Genomic DNA, 18,887 nt, shown 5'->3' on the forward strand with positions numbered 1-18,887 from the left:
GCTCCCAGCCCAGGCAGGGTACACCGTGAGAGGAGCCCTGGGCCTGGTCACTGCCCGGGCAGCAGCAGGTCAGCTAGGGGTGGTAATGTGAGCTGAGCCTCTCACCGCCAGAATCACAGTCAAGGGCCACGTCATGTTTATGCCAATTGGAGGGCTCGGCGACTGCTGCCTCCTGAAGATTCTCCCTTTTTTGCAGATACTGAGAAGCATGTGTCGTATGAAATGAAAGCCATCACAAAGGCAACCCCCACACACAAGCATGCCCGATGCCTTCCTATGACCAGCGTTGGTTCGGGCATGACAGCATAAGCCGCAGCAGGGCCAGCTCCTTACTGTTCACACCAACCAAAATAATGGCTAACAGACCATCCCCGTCCTGCGTAATTTAGTTAGTGGTAGTGGTGGGGGGTGGGTGGGGGCAGGGGCCTTTTATTGTCTAAATCACCCCGTGTTTTTAAGGACCTGTAACCTGAGCTTTGATCACTCTCTCCTCTCTTGGCTGGCTTCGTTCTCTGGTATGCTCTGATGCATTCAGCACATGTGGTAGTATTGTACGCGAGCGGCAGTCAGGGCGATTTACAGTCTGCTTCCCCCTCCTGCGAGAAACAGCAAATCACCCACAGCGAGCACTTGGGAGGCTTGTCAGCAGTCTGCAGCCGATTTCTCTGGGCGTCAGGCTCCTCCGCACCAGTTAGAGGCTGGAACACTGTGCAGGAGCAAGCCACCAAGTCTTGTCAAGCTCTCTTCTCAGGGGTAACGATCAGTTACAAAAACCGGAAGGCCAAAATATTGATTTTTTTTCAACAGAAGAATAATAGACGCTTTGATGTAAGGAACACCCAGTTTCTTGTCTAGGAAAGCTAAAACAGACTGTATGAGCAGTTGGAAGTCGGAGAGAGCAGGGCTGGGTCTGAACAGCAGCTTATTCTGTGACTTGCCTGGGAACCGGCAGTAAATGGACTTTGGTTTCAATGCTTTGAATATTTACAGTGGCTTTGGATGTTGGAATACAAGCCTTAGTCTCTCCTGTTTCATAAGCTTACCTAATTACAAACATGAGTGAGGAGCCAAAGGAGAAAAATGTGAAACCTGTCCATAGAAAAAGGAAGGGCAAAAAGGTAAGACATGAATAAGCAACATGTTCTATGCATTGTTCTCTCTCTCTCTCTCTCTCTCTCTCTCTCTCTCTCTCTCTCTCTCTCCCTCCCTCCCTGCCTCCTTCCCTCCCTCCAATAATCTTTATGTTTTGATGCTGGGATCTTCCTAGATTTGATTTTGGGCTTAGGAAATGGAGACGTTGCTAGAATCAGAATGCTTTTGTCTTGCCTGACCAGTAATGGGTGTGTTCCATGTTGGAGAAAAAAAAATTACAACTAATGTACATTACTAAAATATTTAAAGAGTTAAACATAATCATATAAATTTGTGAAAGTAGGATTTTTCAGATTGCTATATGGAATGATTAAGTAAACATGTCTTAATTATGGGGGGGGGGCTTGTGGGAGGATTTTATCCTACCCCCACCCCCACCCAATTTTCCAGAATGCCTGTTAATCAACAGGGTGTGATCAGGAAGGAATATTATGGTATATATTTTTGCTTAAATGGGATTTTTGGCACACCTAAGGAAATCTGTGGTCATCCTTTTAAAGCACAGCATGAAATGAATTCCATTTTAATCATTAATCAGTATAGGGCTGAGCATTTCACTCCGGAATTTTCAGGTTTCACATCCCTTGTTTCTCTTTTTGTCACCAGTGAATCGTAGTCTAACTGTGACACATGTAAACAGGAAAATGGCCACAAGTAAAATGAGTGATTAGTGTCAAGTTCTTTTTAGACCTGTAGATATTGTCTAATTTTTTTGACCAGGCAGAAAGGGAGGAGACAGAAATCGTGTGTGTGTGTGTGTGTGTGTGTGTGTGTGTGTGAGTGTGTGTGTGTAAAGGGGCATTCACTTCACTTTTAGAACATACATCTGGAATAGAAAAAAAAAAAGTCTTCTTAGGTATACCATTTGTCCTGGTTCATATTGTGAGGCATGATGCTTTAGGATGTGCCCAAAACAAGAAAGGTAAATTTACCTATTTGAGAGAAAGGAAATCTCCTTTCTGGAGTGGGATTAGAGTTCACTCTTCCTTGAAGGGATTTTCCCCTCTCCATCTCTCCCTTCACACGTCACCATCTCTAAATCCTATTCTTTGATTCCTGCTCTGTTAAGCTTCCATTTATTGGAACCCTTGATTGTCCTGTATGTTTCTTCCACTTAAAATGCTCATTTCAGGCATTGTGTCCTACACCAGGGTGCAGAAGATCCTACAAAGGGATTGGTTTTCAGGTGGGCTTTGGTTGGGGAAAGACCAAGATTCTAGCTAGCACTTGAATCCACCAGGCATCTCATTTCCTCCCACTGTCAGTGTGTGTGTGTGTGTGTGTGTGTGTGTGTGCATGTGAATGTATGTATCTCTGTGTTTAAGAGCTCAGCTCTTACTTATAGAAGATTCATTTGAATATTGCATCCTTGGAGGTAACCTCTCTCATGAGAATGTCTTCCTGACATATATTCCTATATATGTCAGCTCTGGGGCAGTGGTCCAGCATCTATCAGATAGTGAAGGCTGCCAGACTGGCTTTGAACCATCCCTGACTTTGCCCACATTGTATCAGCAGGGGATGGTGATGTTGCAGAAGTGATACTATGATATTCTGATTCCCAGGCACCCCTCCAACCCCACCCCCACCCCCACCCCACCCAAGGGAGAAGGGCGCAGCTGCAAGCCCAAATGATTTGTTTGGTGCCTTGCATAGTGGTGTGTTAGGCTATAGGAAAATGGTCATCTGTGTTCATGTTGGTAAGCCCCTCACTGCCTTAGGTATCTTAGGTCCTTTCCCATGATCCTTGAAGAAGACATGGCAGAGAGAGTCCAGGCTTGTCTATTGAGAGCCATATGAGTGTGTTCCAGATGATAGTAAGTGATGTCTGGGTCATTTATAAATAATTGAGTTTTTGTATAGCATCATTTCATATTTGTAGATTTTTGAAGCCTCGTTGCTGTCTTTATAGATTTCTTCTTTTGCTTCTCATTAAGGTTTTTTGTTATTTCACAGAGATGTCTGTTTAGAGCCGGTCTGTTTAGACCCCATGTTAACCTAGGGTCCATGTACAGATTTCAGGAAGTCATGAAATTGGATGAAAAAAAATGTCTTTCTTTTCACTCACCTCTTGATGAAGTTGAGTATGTCCTTCCACTAGTTTAGAAGTGCTGTTCCGAGAAAGGGTTCCATAGGTTTCCCCAGAATACCAAAGAATCCTATACCCCCCAAAAAATTAAGAACCTCTGAGTAGCAGAATGGTGTTGAATCAGTGATCTTTACCAATATGTCCACCAATGTTTAGCAAGACTTTTTCATTTCATAGCAGGGACTCATTAAACATCTATCTAGCCTCTCAAAGGAAGGAATAGGTGTTTTTCTCCCCAAGATAAAAAAAATGAGGGGGCATTTTTAATTGTTAGAAAAATCTATTTTCTTTGACGTCTACCTGAACCAAAAACAATGGAAGGCCCATATGTTGCAGATGAGTTTACAGGACCTGAAAATCACAATGGGTGTTTTCAGATCTGCAAAAACAACTCAACAGATACCCATGGGTGTGGTCACAGAGCTTTCTAGCCTCCGTCAGAAGCCATGTGTCGCAACAAATTCCCCCAAGCATTTCAGACAATATTTCCTAAATTGTTTATTTGGAGATACCCTAGGAAAAAGATGGGGGCAACATTTTCATGTAGGACTTCAAATTAAAGACATAATTGAACCTGCAATGAATGTGCAGGATTTCATTGTAGAGAAGTACTCAGAAGGTGTATACTTCAAGAAATGAGAAAAGCACTTTTTAATGGAATCATTTTATACATGCAGACACACCCGTGCCCATGCGTGTATATGTATATATATGTATGTATGTGTATATGTATATATATTCTGCATTGGCTTTCAACAGGAATTTTGGCTGGTTTATATATTATTGGCAACTCTCTGGTTGGTGCTTGTTAGAGAAAAATGAAACAATACAAAAAAATAACTCAAATCCCATTTGTTTTCATCTTCTGCGTCTAACAATATTAGAGTTTCTCTCTTCACCCATCAGCTATTTCCTTTTTCCTTCAGGAGGTAACAGACTGATCACCAGGACACCAGAATTCTTGTTCCAATTAACTTTGAACCTCAGTTTCCTCATCTGGAAAATGGGGATAATATCTCAACCTACCTCACAGAGATCTTATAGGGATCGTTGTAGCATAGACTTGGAGCTGAAAGGAATCTCAGAAATTATCTAATTCTACACCCTTGTTTTAGAGATGAGGAAGCTAGAACCCAGATAAGGAAAAAAAGGGAACTTAGTTTTAAAGCCGGAAGAAACCTTAGACGCAGTATAATCCTACCTTCTCAGCTTACTAAATTTACAATTTTTACTCAGTTTACATTTAGGCAGCTAGAGGGTGCAGTCATTGAATAGAGTGGTAGATCTGGAGTCAATGGAGATCTGAGTTTGGATCCTGCCTCACACATTGTCCTCATCTTTAAAATGGGGATAATAATAGCACCACATCCTAGGTTGTTGTGAATGACAAAATATTTGTAGAGTGCTTTGCAAACCTTAAAACACTACATAAGTAGAAATTATTATGACTGATGAGGAATCTGGGGTAGAAAGAGGTTAAATGATCTGGCCAAGGTCACTTAGGTAGCGAGTGGTGGGCCTGGGGATTTGAACCTCTGTCTCCAAAGCCTGCATCTCTTCCCATGTACCGAGCTGTTGGTCAAAGGCAATGAAGGCAAATAATGTTTGGACAGAGACGCCATGCTGCCGCATGGTCAGCAGCAAGGGCCATATTTTAAAAACCTATTCTGGAGTAATTGTAAACCAATGAGATAACTACATCCACTAGAGAACTGTCTCATTTCAGTTTAACAAAGGAGAAAACAAAAGTAAATTTACAAAACAAGGCCACTACTATAAAGCACTTTGTAAACCTTAAAAGCAAGTGCTCTGTAAATGCTACTATTTTTATTGTTATTAACAAGCCTTTCAAAAATGCCTGATATGTTGAGGCAGCGAGGTGGTGCAGTGGATAGAGCACTGGCCCAGGAGTCAGGAGGACCTGAGTTCAAATCGGGCCTCAGACACATAATACTTACTAGTTGTATGACTCTGGGCAAGTCACTTAACACCAATTGCCTTACCAAGAAAAAATTCTTTAAAAAATGCCTGATGTATGTTAGAGTTAGACAGTGTTTCAGGTAGCGTTTACAAAGATGAAAAGGAATAGTCCCTGTCCTCAAAGAGTTGAAGTCTAGCAGACCTGGAGTGGCATTTTCCCACACATTACCATTCCCTAAATACAGTGCTTTTGTTCAGCTGTATCTGACTCTTTGTGACCCCATTTGGGGTTTTTTGGCAAAGATACTGAAGTGGTTTTCATTTTCCTTCTCCATCTCATTTTACATATGTGGAAACTGAGGCAAACAGAGTTAAGTGACTTGCCCAGAGTCACACAGCTAGTACATGTCTTAGTATGGATATGAATTTGGAAGATGAGTCTTCCTGATTCCAGACCCAGCGTTCTATCCACTGGGCTGCCTAGATGCTCAAAATACAGTGTCACCTAGTCTTTTGAATTCAATCAACCATCCAAAGCTCAGAAACTAAAAATGACTTTGAGACTTTGCTGATTTTCAGCATCAATCCAGAGTGCTTCCAGGGCCTCTTTGAGTGGCTGATAATGAAACTGATGTCTGTGATCACTCTTCTAAATGCCACTGGGAAGTTCTTTGATCCTGGGGACAAACAGGATACATCTCCATTCGCTGATCCAGTCTTCATCACCCTGGCTGTGTTCAGGCCAATCTTCAGGGTCAACTGCAGACAGCAGGTAGACCTGTTGCTGGCTGGTCCTGTAAGTCACTGGACTAGGTCTGCTTATTTTTAGTGCTGGTGGATAAAGGCACATTTCCCTTTTCAATTCCAGTTTCCTTTAAAAAAAAATAGGACACCAAAATCATTTGCTTTAGTAGAAGTTAAATATATACTCAAAGCCAACCTTCACACACCAACGTATTCTCTGAAGGTGGACTTCTAACCTTTTGTGCCTCTTTGTTTTGAACTAGATGGTTCACCTCCAATGTAAGCCCCTTGAGGGTAGAGGATTTGTTTGTTAGTTACTTTGTATCTCCAGGGCCTAGCACAATGCTTGGCACATAGTAGGAGATTAATAAATGTTTTATTGATCTATTCCTTTGTTCTATGGGAAGCTTAATAGTGTCTATTTTGGAGGAAGCAGTGATAATTTCATATTATACTATTTTCTATACTCTCTCTTTTTTTACTTGTCCCCACAATCATTTATGTATTCTATTGTTTAATTATGATTTTACCTAGGAGTTGTGGAATCTAGGTAATTCATATGTTCTTTGTATTCCTGGTTTCCTGAAGAAACATGATTTGGGATGGTCTGGAGTCTTTTATCTTGAAGTCATATGTATTTTTTCTGGATGTTTGGACATTGTTTACTTCATGTTGGACCCAATTGAACATAAATTCTTCTGAAACAATGCACACTTCTTCACAGCAGAATCTGTTTCATTTTTGTTTTGCTAGTTATCCCAGAGCCTACTGTAGTAGGCACTTAATAATGTTAATTGATGTGAGCCAGCAGACAATGTTGTTGTGTTTTTTTGGTGAGGAGCTAGATTAAGCAATCTTTAATCACCCCCCCAAATCATTAATCCCTAAATGTTTAAATAGCTGTTGTTTGCAGAGAACTGAGGAAACTAGGGGAGATACGAAAGTTTAGCGAAAGCCCAGCCCCTACTTTCAAAGAGAAGTCCAGAGATGAATAAGAGAACACCACCAACAGCTTTAATCTGCAATATTACATAATAAATTCGTTGTTATTTAGTCGTTTTCAATTGTGTTTGACTATGACCACATTTGAAGTTTTCTTGGCAAAACCACAGGAGTGGTTTGCCATTTCCTCCTCCAACTCATTTTACAGATGGGGAAATTGAGGAAAATAAAGTGAAATGACTTGTCCAGTTTCACTCAGTTAACAAGTGTCTGAGGCTAGATTTGAACTCAGGAATATGAACTTTCCTGATTCCAAACCTAGTGCTCTATCCACTGTACCACCTAGCTGCCTCAACAAATGATGTGTGTGCACTTGTGTGCATGTGTGTGTGATCTGTCGTCCACCTCTTTTCATCCCTTATTTTCTCTTTTTCTCTCCTCTTCTTCCTTTCTCTTCCTCTTCCTGACAATGAAAGGGATAATCTCGGGAAGTGGTTGGTTCCCTCTCATTGAAGGTCTTCAAGCAAAGGCTGAGAGGCCATTTGTATGATTCTCATTCAAGTACAAGTTAGACCACCTGGGCGCTGAGGCTTGTTCCAATATTCTGGGATTTTGTGATGCTCACAGCAATCCTGTGTTTTTCAAAATCATCCCAGGAAAGAGCGATTACTTTATCACTGTTACTTAAAAACCTTCCCTCTGGGTCATTAACACCACCTTCTCCAGAGTACCGTTTACTCAGTGAACTTGAAGATTATGAGACATAGTTTACACGCCCTCGTATAGTAGCAGGGCACAGGTGCGGAAGGGATAGCTTCCTACCCTTCTGTGTAGGCAGCAGGTGGCACTAGTGAGCAAGGCAGGAAGTTGGGTGAAGGGGGACACCTCACCTCTTTTGTGGGCAGAGGATTTTCTTTTCACTCCTCCAAGAACCCTCCCTGGAGCCAGGAGGAACTGAGTTCTCATCCTGCCTCTGACACACACACTAGTTCTCTGAACTTCCAGAGCTCTAGGAAAATCCCTAGGGCTCCAAGTTGCAGAGAGAGTGACTTACCTGCATTAGTAGTGGGAATTTATTCACCTGGGAGTTCCCTGTACCAATGAAATCACAGATCCCACCCCTATCCCTCCTCCAGGGGTAACTTTCTTTTCAAACCTAGCCCACAAAGCACAGCAGCACAAAGAATGAAAAAGAAAGTAGCTCACTTGTAGCTTCCTGCTATCACTGGCTCTTGATTTATTTCTAGGCACGTCAGAATTTCCAGTACATTCTAGGGCCACTCTCCCACTTTGTCCTGAAAGCTCCAGACTCTCAGGTCACTTCTCACTGATCAAACCTTTTTTCTCCCTAGCATCATATGAGGAACGCTTTCTCTTCTGCTCTCTTTGTTGTAAGCCTTAAACAAAATTCACAGAGTTCAGCATTTCTGCTTGCTAACAAGGTTTTATAGAAGGCAACTAGGATTTAAATTGAAAGCAGCAGACAAAGAACCAGTGAGCTTTCATGCCTAACTAACTGGAAGAAGGAAGATGACATTTCTAGGATGTCTAGCTTAGCACTTAGTACAGTTTCTGGCACCCAACAAGCCCTTAATAACGCTTAATGATAGACTAACTGACTGGTTGTATGAGAGACCTTTGATCAATCTGATTCTCATCTCCCCAGAAAGACGGATCCTTGACATTACAACTGCTGTTAAATTTCTGCACAAAATTAGTCCTACTTTCTGATAGGCTTTCACAGTTTATCTCCTGGAAGCCATGAGCTTCGATGATTGTATTTTTCTCCCCCAGCTCTTGAATCTCCTATCCATAACTCCCTTTGTCTAAAACTGGGAAAATGAGCAGGCAGTCCTTCCCTTAAGACTCTCCTCAAAAGCATTTTATATTAGCAGAATAGCTCCTGGTTGCTGCTTCTCAGATTATGCTGCCATCACATTGGTATTTTCATAACTTTTTTTATTGAAGACCTTTGAATAAATTCTTATATAATTATTTTTAGATTCCTAATGGGACTGATTTTGTTGCTCTTCTGTGGGTGTTTCATGAAAATGATACAGGTTTGATGGATATAAGTATGCTTCAGGGTAATTATTCCTTGGTTTGAGGTTTTCATGAAATGCACTCATGCCTTGGTATAACTAATTTCTGTGAAATAGAATTTAGCAAAAGAGCATTCATCTGTGACTTCTCTTCCTTTTCCTATTGATACCTTTTGTTTTCGTAACACAAAAGTTTCTGATTATACTTGCTCTTCCTTCTTTATCCTCAGTGTGAATTTTCCTTTTTAACAAATAAGAAACAAACAAAACCACTTTACATGTCAATCACATCTGACAGAACATGCAACATTACACAATCATAATCCCCACCACTCAGAGGAAAGAGGGAAGTATCTTTCCTCTTGTCTTCTCTAGGATAATTATAACTACACACTTTTACCTTCATTTCCTGGTTCTTTCCATATACAGTGTTAGAATTATTGGGTATATGGTTTTCCTGCTTATGCTAACATCACTGCATCAGTTCATATGAATTTTTTCATGTTTCTCTGAATTCTCTATATTTGCAATTTCTTAAAACACAGTAATATTGCTTTGTATTCTTATACCAAAGTATGTTTGTTCATATTCTTTTGTAACTTATCTATTAGGAAATTTTTTTTAATACAAGTTTGTAACCTTTCAAAGCTTTAAAGTATACTAAGACCTTTGGGATACCCTGTATTTGAGTCAATTCCCCAAATATGTTGGATATTATATCTTTATCAGTTATTTGATATAAAGAGTTTTCCTCATTGAAAATTTATCTATCTCTCTCTATATATACACACACACACACATATTGATTTTCTTTGTGTGAAAACTTTTGAAATCTTTTATGATCACTTGCATATCTTGTTTGTAGAAGAATTTTCACCATAGCCATAGCTGTGAAAGATCCTTCTGTCCATTTTTCTCCATTTAAAAAAAAAATTTGGCCTTTCATATTTAAGTAATGCAAGCACTTGACACTTATTGTGGTATATGGTGTAAGATTCTTGTCTAACTTTTTTTTCCCAAATTGTTTTCCAATTTTCTCTTCAGTTTTTGCATGCTGGATCTTTTCCTAGAAGCAATTATTACTGGAAGTGGAAAGAGAACTTTGTTGTCCTATTATTTTATCTTTGACATGATTCTGATGCATGGATTCTAAGGTTGTCTCTCTGTAAAGATTTTAGCATACATGCAAGAACATGGTTTGGGTTTGGTTTGGTTTTGAGGTAACAGAACTAAAAGTAAACCTGGGGAATCATTATTTTTACTTTTGTCGATTCTAGATCAGAGAGCATTTTGTGAGGAATCTGTCTGGAAGATCATGTCAGGCTGAACACATGTTCTTTCCAGAAGCGTTCTGAAAGAAAAATTGCTGCCTTGGAAGCAAGTCTGAGCATTTGGACAGGACAGAAGGATGACATTTACTAAAAAAAATATATTAGAAGGATTAACAGGCTTAAGAGATGGAGGATAATTACCCAATAGGAAAAACAAGAAATTTTCCTAATAAGTTTAGGAGACTTCTTATTCCATTTGGTTATTATGGTGGAAGGACAGGAAGGAGTAAATCTGGGGACACACACACATACAACACATTCATCCAGAATGGAAAGACTTTGAGGAGAGCTGAATCACTGCTGTCTACATAAAAAGACAAACAAAATTAACAAATCTCACAGGAGGAATAAAGATTTTTTTCCCCTAGATTGCTGCACAAAATGGCTCTCTGAGAGGAATCCCTACCTATTTGTGTATTTTATATTAAAGTCTTTAAAAAAGCAATTGTGTCATTCTTCAATGCTTTTGACTCATATACAATTGTCAATGTTAACTTAATTGTTTTCTTAGACAAGCTAACATTTTACAAGCTACTTTCTGCTTAGGTTCCTTTGATAATTTTATAACTATAAAGTCATCTAAGTCAATGGGTATTGCCATAGCCAGGGATATAATGGGAAACATTCTTTTTCCTTGTTTTTCTCTCCCCTTCTTCCTTCTTTCTTTCCAAAATTCTAATTTTTTTACTTCCTCCTGAAATTCTCATTTCTTTACTTATGTTCAAAACCCTTATTTATTTAGACATATTGATAGATATTTTAGATTATTAGTGATGAGTGCATTGGCTTAAATACATTAATCCCCACCCACACCATTTAATGAGTTACAATACTTAGGTGAAGCTTATATACCATTAATCTGATAGTGAGGTTAAATCATTTGTAGGAGGCATATAGTGGTAGAACTAAGAATCAATCTTTCATTTCCTGCCTAAGCTCTCTAGTCCCATCCATACTTGAAAAGTAATCCCCTCTACATCATATCAGACAATTAGCCATTGGCTAATTAGGATATTCTTAGGATACCTGTTTGCCCATTACCTCCCATGGCATTCTGTTCTCCTTTTGGATGGCCCGAATTATTAGGAAGTTTTTCCTTATGTGCAGCCTCAGTGTAACACCTGATTCACCTTTATCCTGTATGTATCTTGTATACATGTTTGTATCTTGATTGTACATAGTTGTTTGAATTATTGTCTCCCCCATCAGTCTGTGAGCTCCTTAAGAACAAGGTGTTAGGGTTTTCCCCCTTTTATTGCATCCTTAGTACATAGCACAGTGCCTGGTATACCGTAGGCATTTAATAAGTGCTGATGATTATGACTTCTACCCATTACTTCTAGTTCTGCTGTCTAGAGCAAAGCAGAACAAGCCCAATTGCTCTTCCACACGACTGACCTTCAAATACTTGAAGGCATATTTCCTCTGAGTCTTCTGTTCTCCAAACATCTCTAAAATTTCCTATTCTTTCAGCCATTTCTTAAGTAACACAGATTCAAGACCCTTCACTTTCCTGGACATGCTCTTTTTGAATCTAGAGTCTAGATGGATATTTGTAGGCCAACCAATGTTCTTCTTAACATCTGAGACCAATAACTGAACAGCCATGTCAAATGTGGTCAGATATAAGCGGAATACAGCAAGACTCTCACTTCCTTATTCCTAAATGCCACACCTCTATAAATGTAACCCAAGATAGGCTTCGCTTTTTTGGCTATCATGTTATACTGTCAATGCTTATTGAGTTTTCAATCTGCTTCATCTCAGAATTGGTTTTAGATGATTTGTTTTCTAGTCACTCTTTCCATATCTTATACTTAGGAAATTGATTTTAAAGAGTATTTCATTTTTCCCCAGTTACATGTCAAGAAAAATTTTAGCATTCATTTTTATAAGATTTTGAGTTCTGAATTTTTCTTCCTCCTTCTCTCCCCTCTCCTTTCCTGAAAATGGTAGGCAGTTTGATATAGTTTATACAGGAAGTTGATTTTTTTTTTAACCTAAGTGGAAGGTTTTACATTTGACGCCATTAAATCTCATCTTCTTGGATTTGGCCCAAGGTTCTAGCCTGTCAAAATCTTGCTGAATCCTGATTCTGTCATTCAGTGGGTTCACTATCCCTCTCAGCTTCTTGTCATCTGTGTATTTGAAAAACATGCCATATTTGCCTAGATCTAACTCATTTCTAAATATATTAAACAGCTCAGGTCCAAGCACAGCTTCCTGGCTGTTTCATTGCAGGGTCCCAATAGATTGTGATCTCCTCAGGGGTAAGGATGGCCTTTGCCTCTCTTTGAATCCACAGTGCTTAGCACAATGCCTGGCACATAGTAGGTGCTTATTGACTGACTTCCAAATTGGTTTTGAAACACTGATGACTACTCTGGATCTAGCCATTCGCCTACTTCTGAATTGACTCATCAGTTTTAATGTCTAATCATCTTTTCCGAAAAAAACATGAACGACTATCACATAGGGATAGGGACTGGACATTTGATGCCAAGTGAATAATTTCCAAGTGAGTAAGAACTTTTTCTACCATTGTAGGTTGACACCTTCACTATAACTTAGAGTCTTAAAGAGCTGCTTGAATACTGAGAAGTTAAGTGACTTATCCAAGGTCACATGGCCAGTATGTGTCAGAGGTAGGGCTGGAGCCCTGCTCATTTGGCTTAAAGGCTGGCTCCACACGGCTTCTGCTGGCTCATGGAGTCATTTCTGCATGGTTTTCCAAAGAACAGCATGAAAGACTGCCAAATGCCTTGTTAAAATCTAGTCAAATTACATCATAGGATTAAGAGCTAGAAGGGACCTAAAGGAACATCTAGTACAACCCTTGCATTTTACAGATGAACAAAATGAAGCCCAGAGAAGTTAAATTATCTGTTCAAGGTCCCGTAATAAGAGAGAGAAGCTGAATTTCAGCCCAAGTCCTCTGACTCCAAACTCACTGTTCTGGCTTGACCTGCTATTGATGAAGCCACATTGGCTTTTTATGATCACTGCTTCCTTTTCTAGATGTTTACTAACCATCCCTTTAGTGATACTTTTTTTGTTGCTTTTTAAAATTGTTTTTTCAATTAATAAGCATTAATTTTCTTTCCTTCCTACTTCTTTATCCACACTGGAAAAAGAAAAAGAAAATAAAATCCCTATAATAAATATGCATTGTCAAGAAAAAACAAATTTTCACATTGGCTACATCCACAAATATGTCTTACTCTGTGCAAGTACTCCATCACCTCTCTATCAGGAGATGGGCAGCATCGTTCTTCATTGGTCCTCTGCAATTATGGTTGATCACTGTTTTGATTAGAGTTCTCAGATCTTTCAAAATAGTTTGTTTTTACAATGTTGTACTCGTTCTGTCTCTGTTTCTGCATCATTCATACAAATCTACCCAGGTTTCTCTGAAGCCATCCTTTTCATAATTTCCTTATAGCATGATAGTATTCTATTACCATCATGTACCATAATAATACATTCTAGAATTTTGTCAGGAACTGAAATCTGAAGATTGACTTCTCTTCCCTTTATGAAAACTGGAACAGTGGGCATTCCCCAATAGCAGGGTATTTTTCACCTACTCCATGACCACTGACAGTGCCTCAGCAATCACATACACTAGGTTATAAGAACTGGATGAAAATGAAAGAATAGCAATAATAAAAGCAGGCTGGCTACTTTTTAGCCCTGACATTTTTCCTCTGCCCAGGAAATTGTATAATTCTGTCCTCACCTTTTTTTGTGACTTAACTTATCTGGTCATTGTATTTAATGATTTTGCCATTGGATAATTTACCTTGACTTTTAAGGAGGAATAATTATGTCACTGGATAATTAGCATAATCTTATTATAATTTCCTAATCTAATAATGTTATAAAAGAAGAGAAACCCTTAAAAGTGGGGTATCATATGTACTTACCAAAAACTGAATTACAATGGTCTGACTTAATAGAAAGGCATTTTGGTCTGTATCACTGTAATTAAATGTAATTAAATTAATTATGTATCTAAGTAAACATTTTTGGGCATCATTAAAAAACACACTACTACTTTTTTAAGGAAAAAAAAAGAAATTGTAATCATGATTTTATAGCTTGGCATCTTTCCCCCCCAAAGACTATTATCAGCAAATTAGTGAATTTCCTCCCACAGCACATATGGAATTCTTTCTCTGACTATGGAGTTTGGGCATCTGAATAGAAAGAAAACACAGGAAATGATTCTCAGTTTTGAATATTTCAAACTCCTTGTGCCAGCCCATGCAGCTGATGTTGCAGATGCAGAGTTCTCTTTAGGAGTCTTTTTGTAAATATCGTTTCTGTTCTTCTGATTTTGTCAGGGAATGAACCTCTAGAAGCCCTGTTTTCTCTCTTCCTCCCTTTTTCCTACATCCCCTTTCCTTTCAGTTCAAGAAAAAAGGGAGGATCTGGGATCTCATTGATGTAAGTCTCCCATCATGGCGTGTGAATGAGTGTAGCTTGAAACCTGTTTCCCCCTTCTCAACCTGTGCAAATCCTATCCCTAAAATCTTATTCATAAGAGACACATGTGATCCTCTACCTGGTAACTCTACCTCTACCTGGGTCAACTCAATGTGTTGGGTGCATTTCTGTATACCTGGGCGGGCACCATTGGAGCAGGTATGATATCTCTGATCTTTTCTTTGGTCTGGCCATGGGACTTGGTCACCTTTTTTTTTTTTAATAATGACACCTCTCTTTGGTTTATGCTATTTCTTCAGAACTTCCAAAGAATTAGATTCCATGGACTATAATTTGACAGGACAAGTCTGTCCAGGAAAGGTGGGAAATTGTCAAGAATGAGATTCTAGAGATACAAATATAAATGATGGTAATTAGAAAGAACATATTTGTCTTAAGAGATCACCATGAACCTATACGGAACCAACTTAAATTTTTAGAAAGATTTGTATAGAAGATGGAGGCAAGTCAGTCAAGTGAATAGCACTTATTAAATCTCTACTATGTGCCAGGCACTGGGGATACAAAGAAAAGCAAAAACAAACAAACAAACAACAACAAAACACAGTCCCAGCTCTCAAGGAGCTCCCAGTTGAATGGGGAGATAACATGCTTATCTTTAGCTGAGACTTAAAAGAAGCCAGGAGGAGGAGGAGGTAAGGAACAGGTGAGAAGGGAAAGCATTCCAGGCATAGGTAGCCATCAATGAAAATGTCCAGAGCGGGGGGAACTTAGAGAGTGCCTTATGTGAGAAACAGCATGGAGGCCAATGCCATCAGATTGCAGTCCTTACAGGGGGTAAGGTACAATAAGATTGGAAAAATAGAAAGGGGCCATGTTGTGAAGGGTTTGAAAAACCAAACAGAGGGCTTTATATTGGATCCTGGAGGTATCCAGGGAATTTTTTTGATTAGGGGTGTGATATGGTTGAACCTATGTTTAAAGATGAGCTTGATAGCGAAGTAGGGAATGGACTAGAGTAGGGGAAGACTTAAGGCAGAGAGAAGACTGAGAGGCTGTTGCAATGGTCCAGGCTTCAGATGATAAAGGACCTTCACCAGGGTGGTTGCTGTGTCAAATGAGAGAAGAAGGCATGTATGAAAGATAGTACAAAGGCTAAAAATTGACAGGCCTTTGTGACAGATTGAATATTGACTGAGTCCAAGTTTTACAAAACAAATCCTTTTCTTTTTTTTTTTTTGCTAGGAAATGGGGTTAAGTGACTTGCCCACGGTCACTCAGCTAGTAAGTGTTACATATCTGAGGCCGGGTCCTTGAACTCAGGTCCTCCTGACTCCAGAGCTGGTGCTCTATCCACTGCGCCACCCAGTTGCCCCAATGAATCCTTTTCTTAAGGGAATTTGTTCTGTGAAGTTTGAATTCAGTCAAAGGGCTGCACTTGAGGACCTAGAGGGCTGCATGTGGCCTTGAGGCTGCAGGTTCCCCACCCCTGCTTTAGGGAAAAAGACTATCAGACATGTTGCATTTAAGATGTCTATGCAACATCCTGTTTAGATGTCTAAAAAGTAGTTAGAAACATGAGACTGAAGGTCATGAGAGATGCTAGGGCTAAGAACCATCTGCCTAGAAACATTGATTGGAACCATGGGAGCTGCTAAGATCACCAAGTGAAATAGTTTAGAGGAAGAAGAGGGCGCTAGACAGAGTCATGAGGGGTGCCCTCAGTTAGCCCACAGGACCTGGATGGAGATCCAGCAAAGGAGCCAGAGGAGGCATCAGACAAGTAAGAGGAGAACCAAGAGAGAACGACATTCTGAAAACCTAGAGAGAAGAATAGAACGAGGAGAAGGAGGGCACCAACAATGTCAAAGGCTGTCGAGAGATCAGTCAAGATAAGGATGGAAAAAAGGCAATGAGATTTGGAAACCTATGGACCATTAGTAATTTTGGAGAGAGCAGTTTGGGTTCAATAAGAATTGGTTGGATCATAAGCCAGACTGCAAAGAGTTAAGAGAGTGAGAGGAAGTAAGTGGAGGCTCCTGTTGTAGATGGCCTTTTCAAATTTAGACACAAAAGGGATGAGAAATATAGTATGATACCTGGTGTGGATGGATGGATTAAAGGAGGGCTTTTTTGAGTATGGATGACATGGGCATGTTTGTAGCAGGAGGGAAGCAACCAGTAGACAAGAAGTAACTGAAGATTAGTGAGAAAGGGATGATAGAAGGAGAAATCTGCTGGAGAAAATGGGATGGAATAGAGCCACTTGTGTATGTAGAGGGATTGCCTTAGCAAGGAGAAGGGTTACCTATTCTTGTGAGACGCGGGGAAGGTCAAGATAATTTCCACTGGCATCTGGGTGACGTAAGATGAGAAGGGGAGAAGAGGGCTTTTGTAAATGACCTGTTGTGTTTTTCAGTGAAATGTGAGGCAAGGTTCTCAGCTGAGAAGGTGATGTTGAGGGGGAACTAAGAAAGGTTGGAGGAGGGATGAAAAGGTTTGGAAAAGCCACAGTAGTGAGCGGGACAATGAACTGATTAGGGAGGAGTAAAAAGATTGCTGCAGTGAAGATCCATCTGAGATTATGTAAAAACCACTCATAGTGGCCTTGGTCATCCTAGTTTTGTGGTTTGCTCCATCTTTGGTCAAGAGCACATGAGTGGGCATGAAGGCAGAGTTCATGAATCTGGATATGGGTGATGGCAAGAGCAAGGGTATGACTACATCTGTGTAGGAAGAGGCCACAGGAAATGAGAAAGATGAGGAACTGAGAGGTTAAGGCCTTTAAGGGAGCATCTACCTATCTATATGCTGAAGTGTGTGAGGGCAGGTGTTGGGAAGGAGAGAAAGATGGTGAGCCAGGCTCTGAATGAGTTAAGGAAGGAAAATATTTGGAGGTCTGTAGACAACCACCACCAGAAATCTTGATTAGTTGACAAATATGGATCCCATGAACCTCAAGAGAGATGAGGTTGCTGAAAGATGGTGGTAGAGGGATAGCCTGGTGAGCAGTGGTGGGCACGGATTATTCTGACTCCCTCAACCATGACCAATGAGTCGGAGAGTAGGAATGAAGGTGTAATCAATGCTGGAAAGGAAAGCTGTGACATCAAGAGGGAGCATAGACTCATCTTCAATCTTTACCTTTCTCTCTCCTTCTACCTTAGAATTATGGACATAATTTCAACCTTGCAGACCCTCCTGAAGGGATCTCAGGAACCTCTGCAGATTTCTGAGAATTGAGAATCACTGGGTCTGGATGGCCTCTGAGCATCCTTTCCACTGCGCCATCATGTGATTCAATTAGTACTTCCCTTGTCCCATTTTTATTACTTCTTCTAAGTTGGTATTGATTTTGGTCTTTGAGCTAACAGATCCATTGTCTGGCTGGCCAGAGATAGCTGACTCAGAATTGACTCCCACACCAGGATCTAGGCATTTCCTGCCTTTTAGGATCTATTTGTTTTCATTTTGGAGAAATGTTCTTTAGTGAATGGCATGACCAGACACTCTTGCCTGAATCTCTTCTTGGAAAAAAAAAGAGATTTACAATTTATAGGCATGAGGGCTCAATTTTGTTCACCAGTCTTCACCTTCTTTCCTTTTAGTGAAGCTCCTTTGACTTAAGACCAATGAGTATTGAAGTAAGTGTTGATTCACCCTTGTTATTGAGTAGTAATAATAATGATTAGCTAGTGTTTATATATTGCTTTAAGGTTTACAAAGAGATTTACATTTGTTAATTCATATTTGACTCTCCAACAACCCTGGGAGATAGGTACTGTTATTATTCCCATTTGATAGATGAGGAAACTGAGGCTGAGAGGTTAAGTGACTTGCTGAGGATCCATCCCACATTTTGTAAGTGCCTGAGGCAAAATTCTAATTCAGGTATTCCTGATTCTTGTACTCCATGCGCTATGCTATAGTAGTCATCCCATTCTTCCTTTTCCTGGTCCTCCTTCTTCTTAGTCCCTTTTATAAATGCTTACCATGAGTATTATTACAACATGAGATAGTTAAGTATCTCATGAATACACATTTCTTGTTGCCTTTTGGCATATGAGAAAACCAACGCCCATAACTTCATCATTTCTCTCCATACATCCAATCTGTGAGCCATCTTCCCAGGTAGCTGCAATTTCTTTATTTCTTGTTTGATTTATGATGAGGATGCTCATGTTGATATGATTAAATTCCTCCAGGATTTATCCATTC

General features: G+C 39.9%; 1 protein-coding gene across 7 annotated transcripts in view; it reads left to right on the forward strand.

Annotated features, from left to right (window-relative positions):
• Window positions 1-557: 557 nt before the first annotated feature.
• ANK3 (ankyrin 3) overlaps window positions 558-18,887 on the forward strand; it is a 568,906-nt gene continuing 550,576 nt past the window's right edge. For 2 of the 7 annotated variants that reach the window (XM_027840579.1, XM_027840582.1), the window contains exon 1: window positions 593-1,118. In XM_027840579.1, coding sequence (XP_027696380.1) covers window positions 1,056-1,118 — 63 coding nt within the window. In that variant the 5' untranslated portion in view covers window positions 593-1,055. Of the gene's footprint in view, window positions 1,119-18,887 lie in introns of all 7 variants that reach the window. The other 5 variants (XM_027840581.1, XM_027840583.1, XM_027840586.1 and 2 more) reach the window with 4 other exon arrangements.

The sequence above is a fragment of the Vombatus ursinus genome, unplaced genomic scaffold, assembly GCF_900497805.2.
Source record: "Vombatus ursinus unplaced genomic scaffold, bare-nosed wombat genome assembly UNPS02014847.1, whole genome shotgun sequence".
Taxonomy (NCBI): Eukaryota; Metazoa; Chordata; class Mammalia; order Diprotodontia; family Vombatidae; genus Vombatus; species Vombatus ursinus.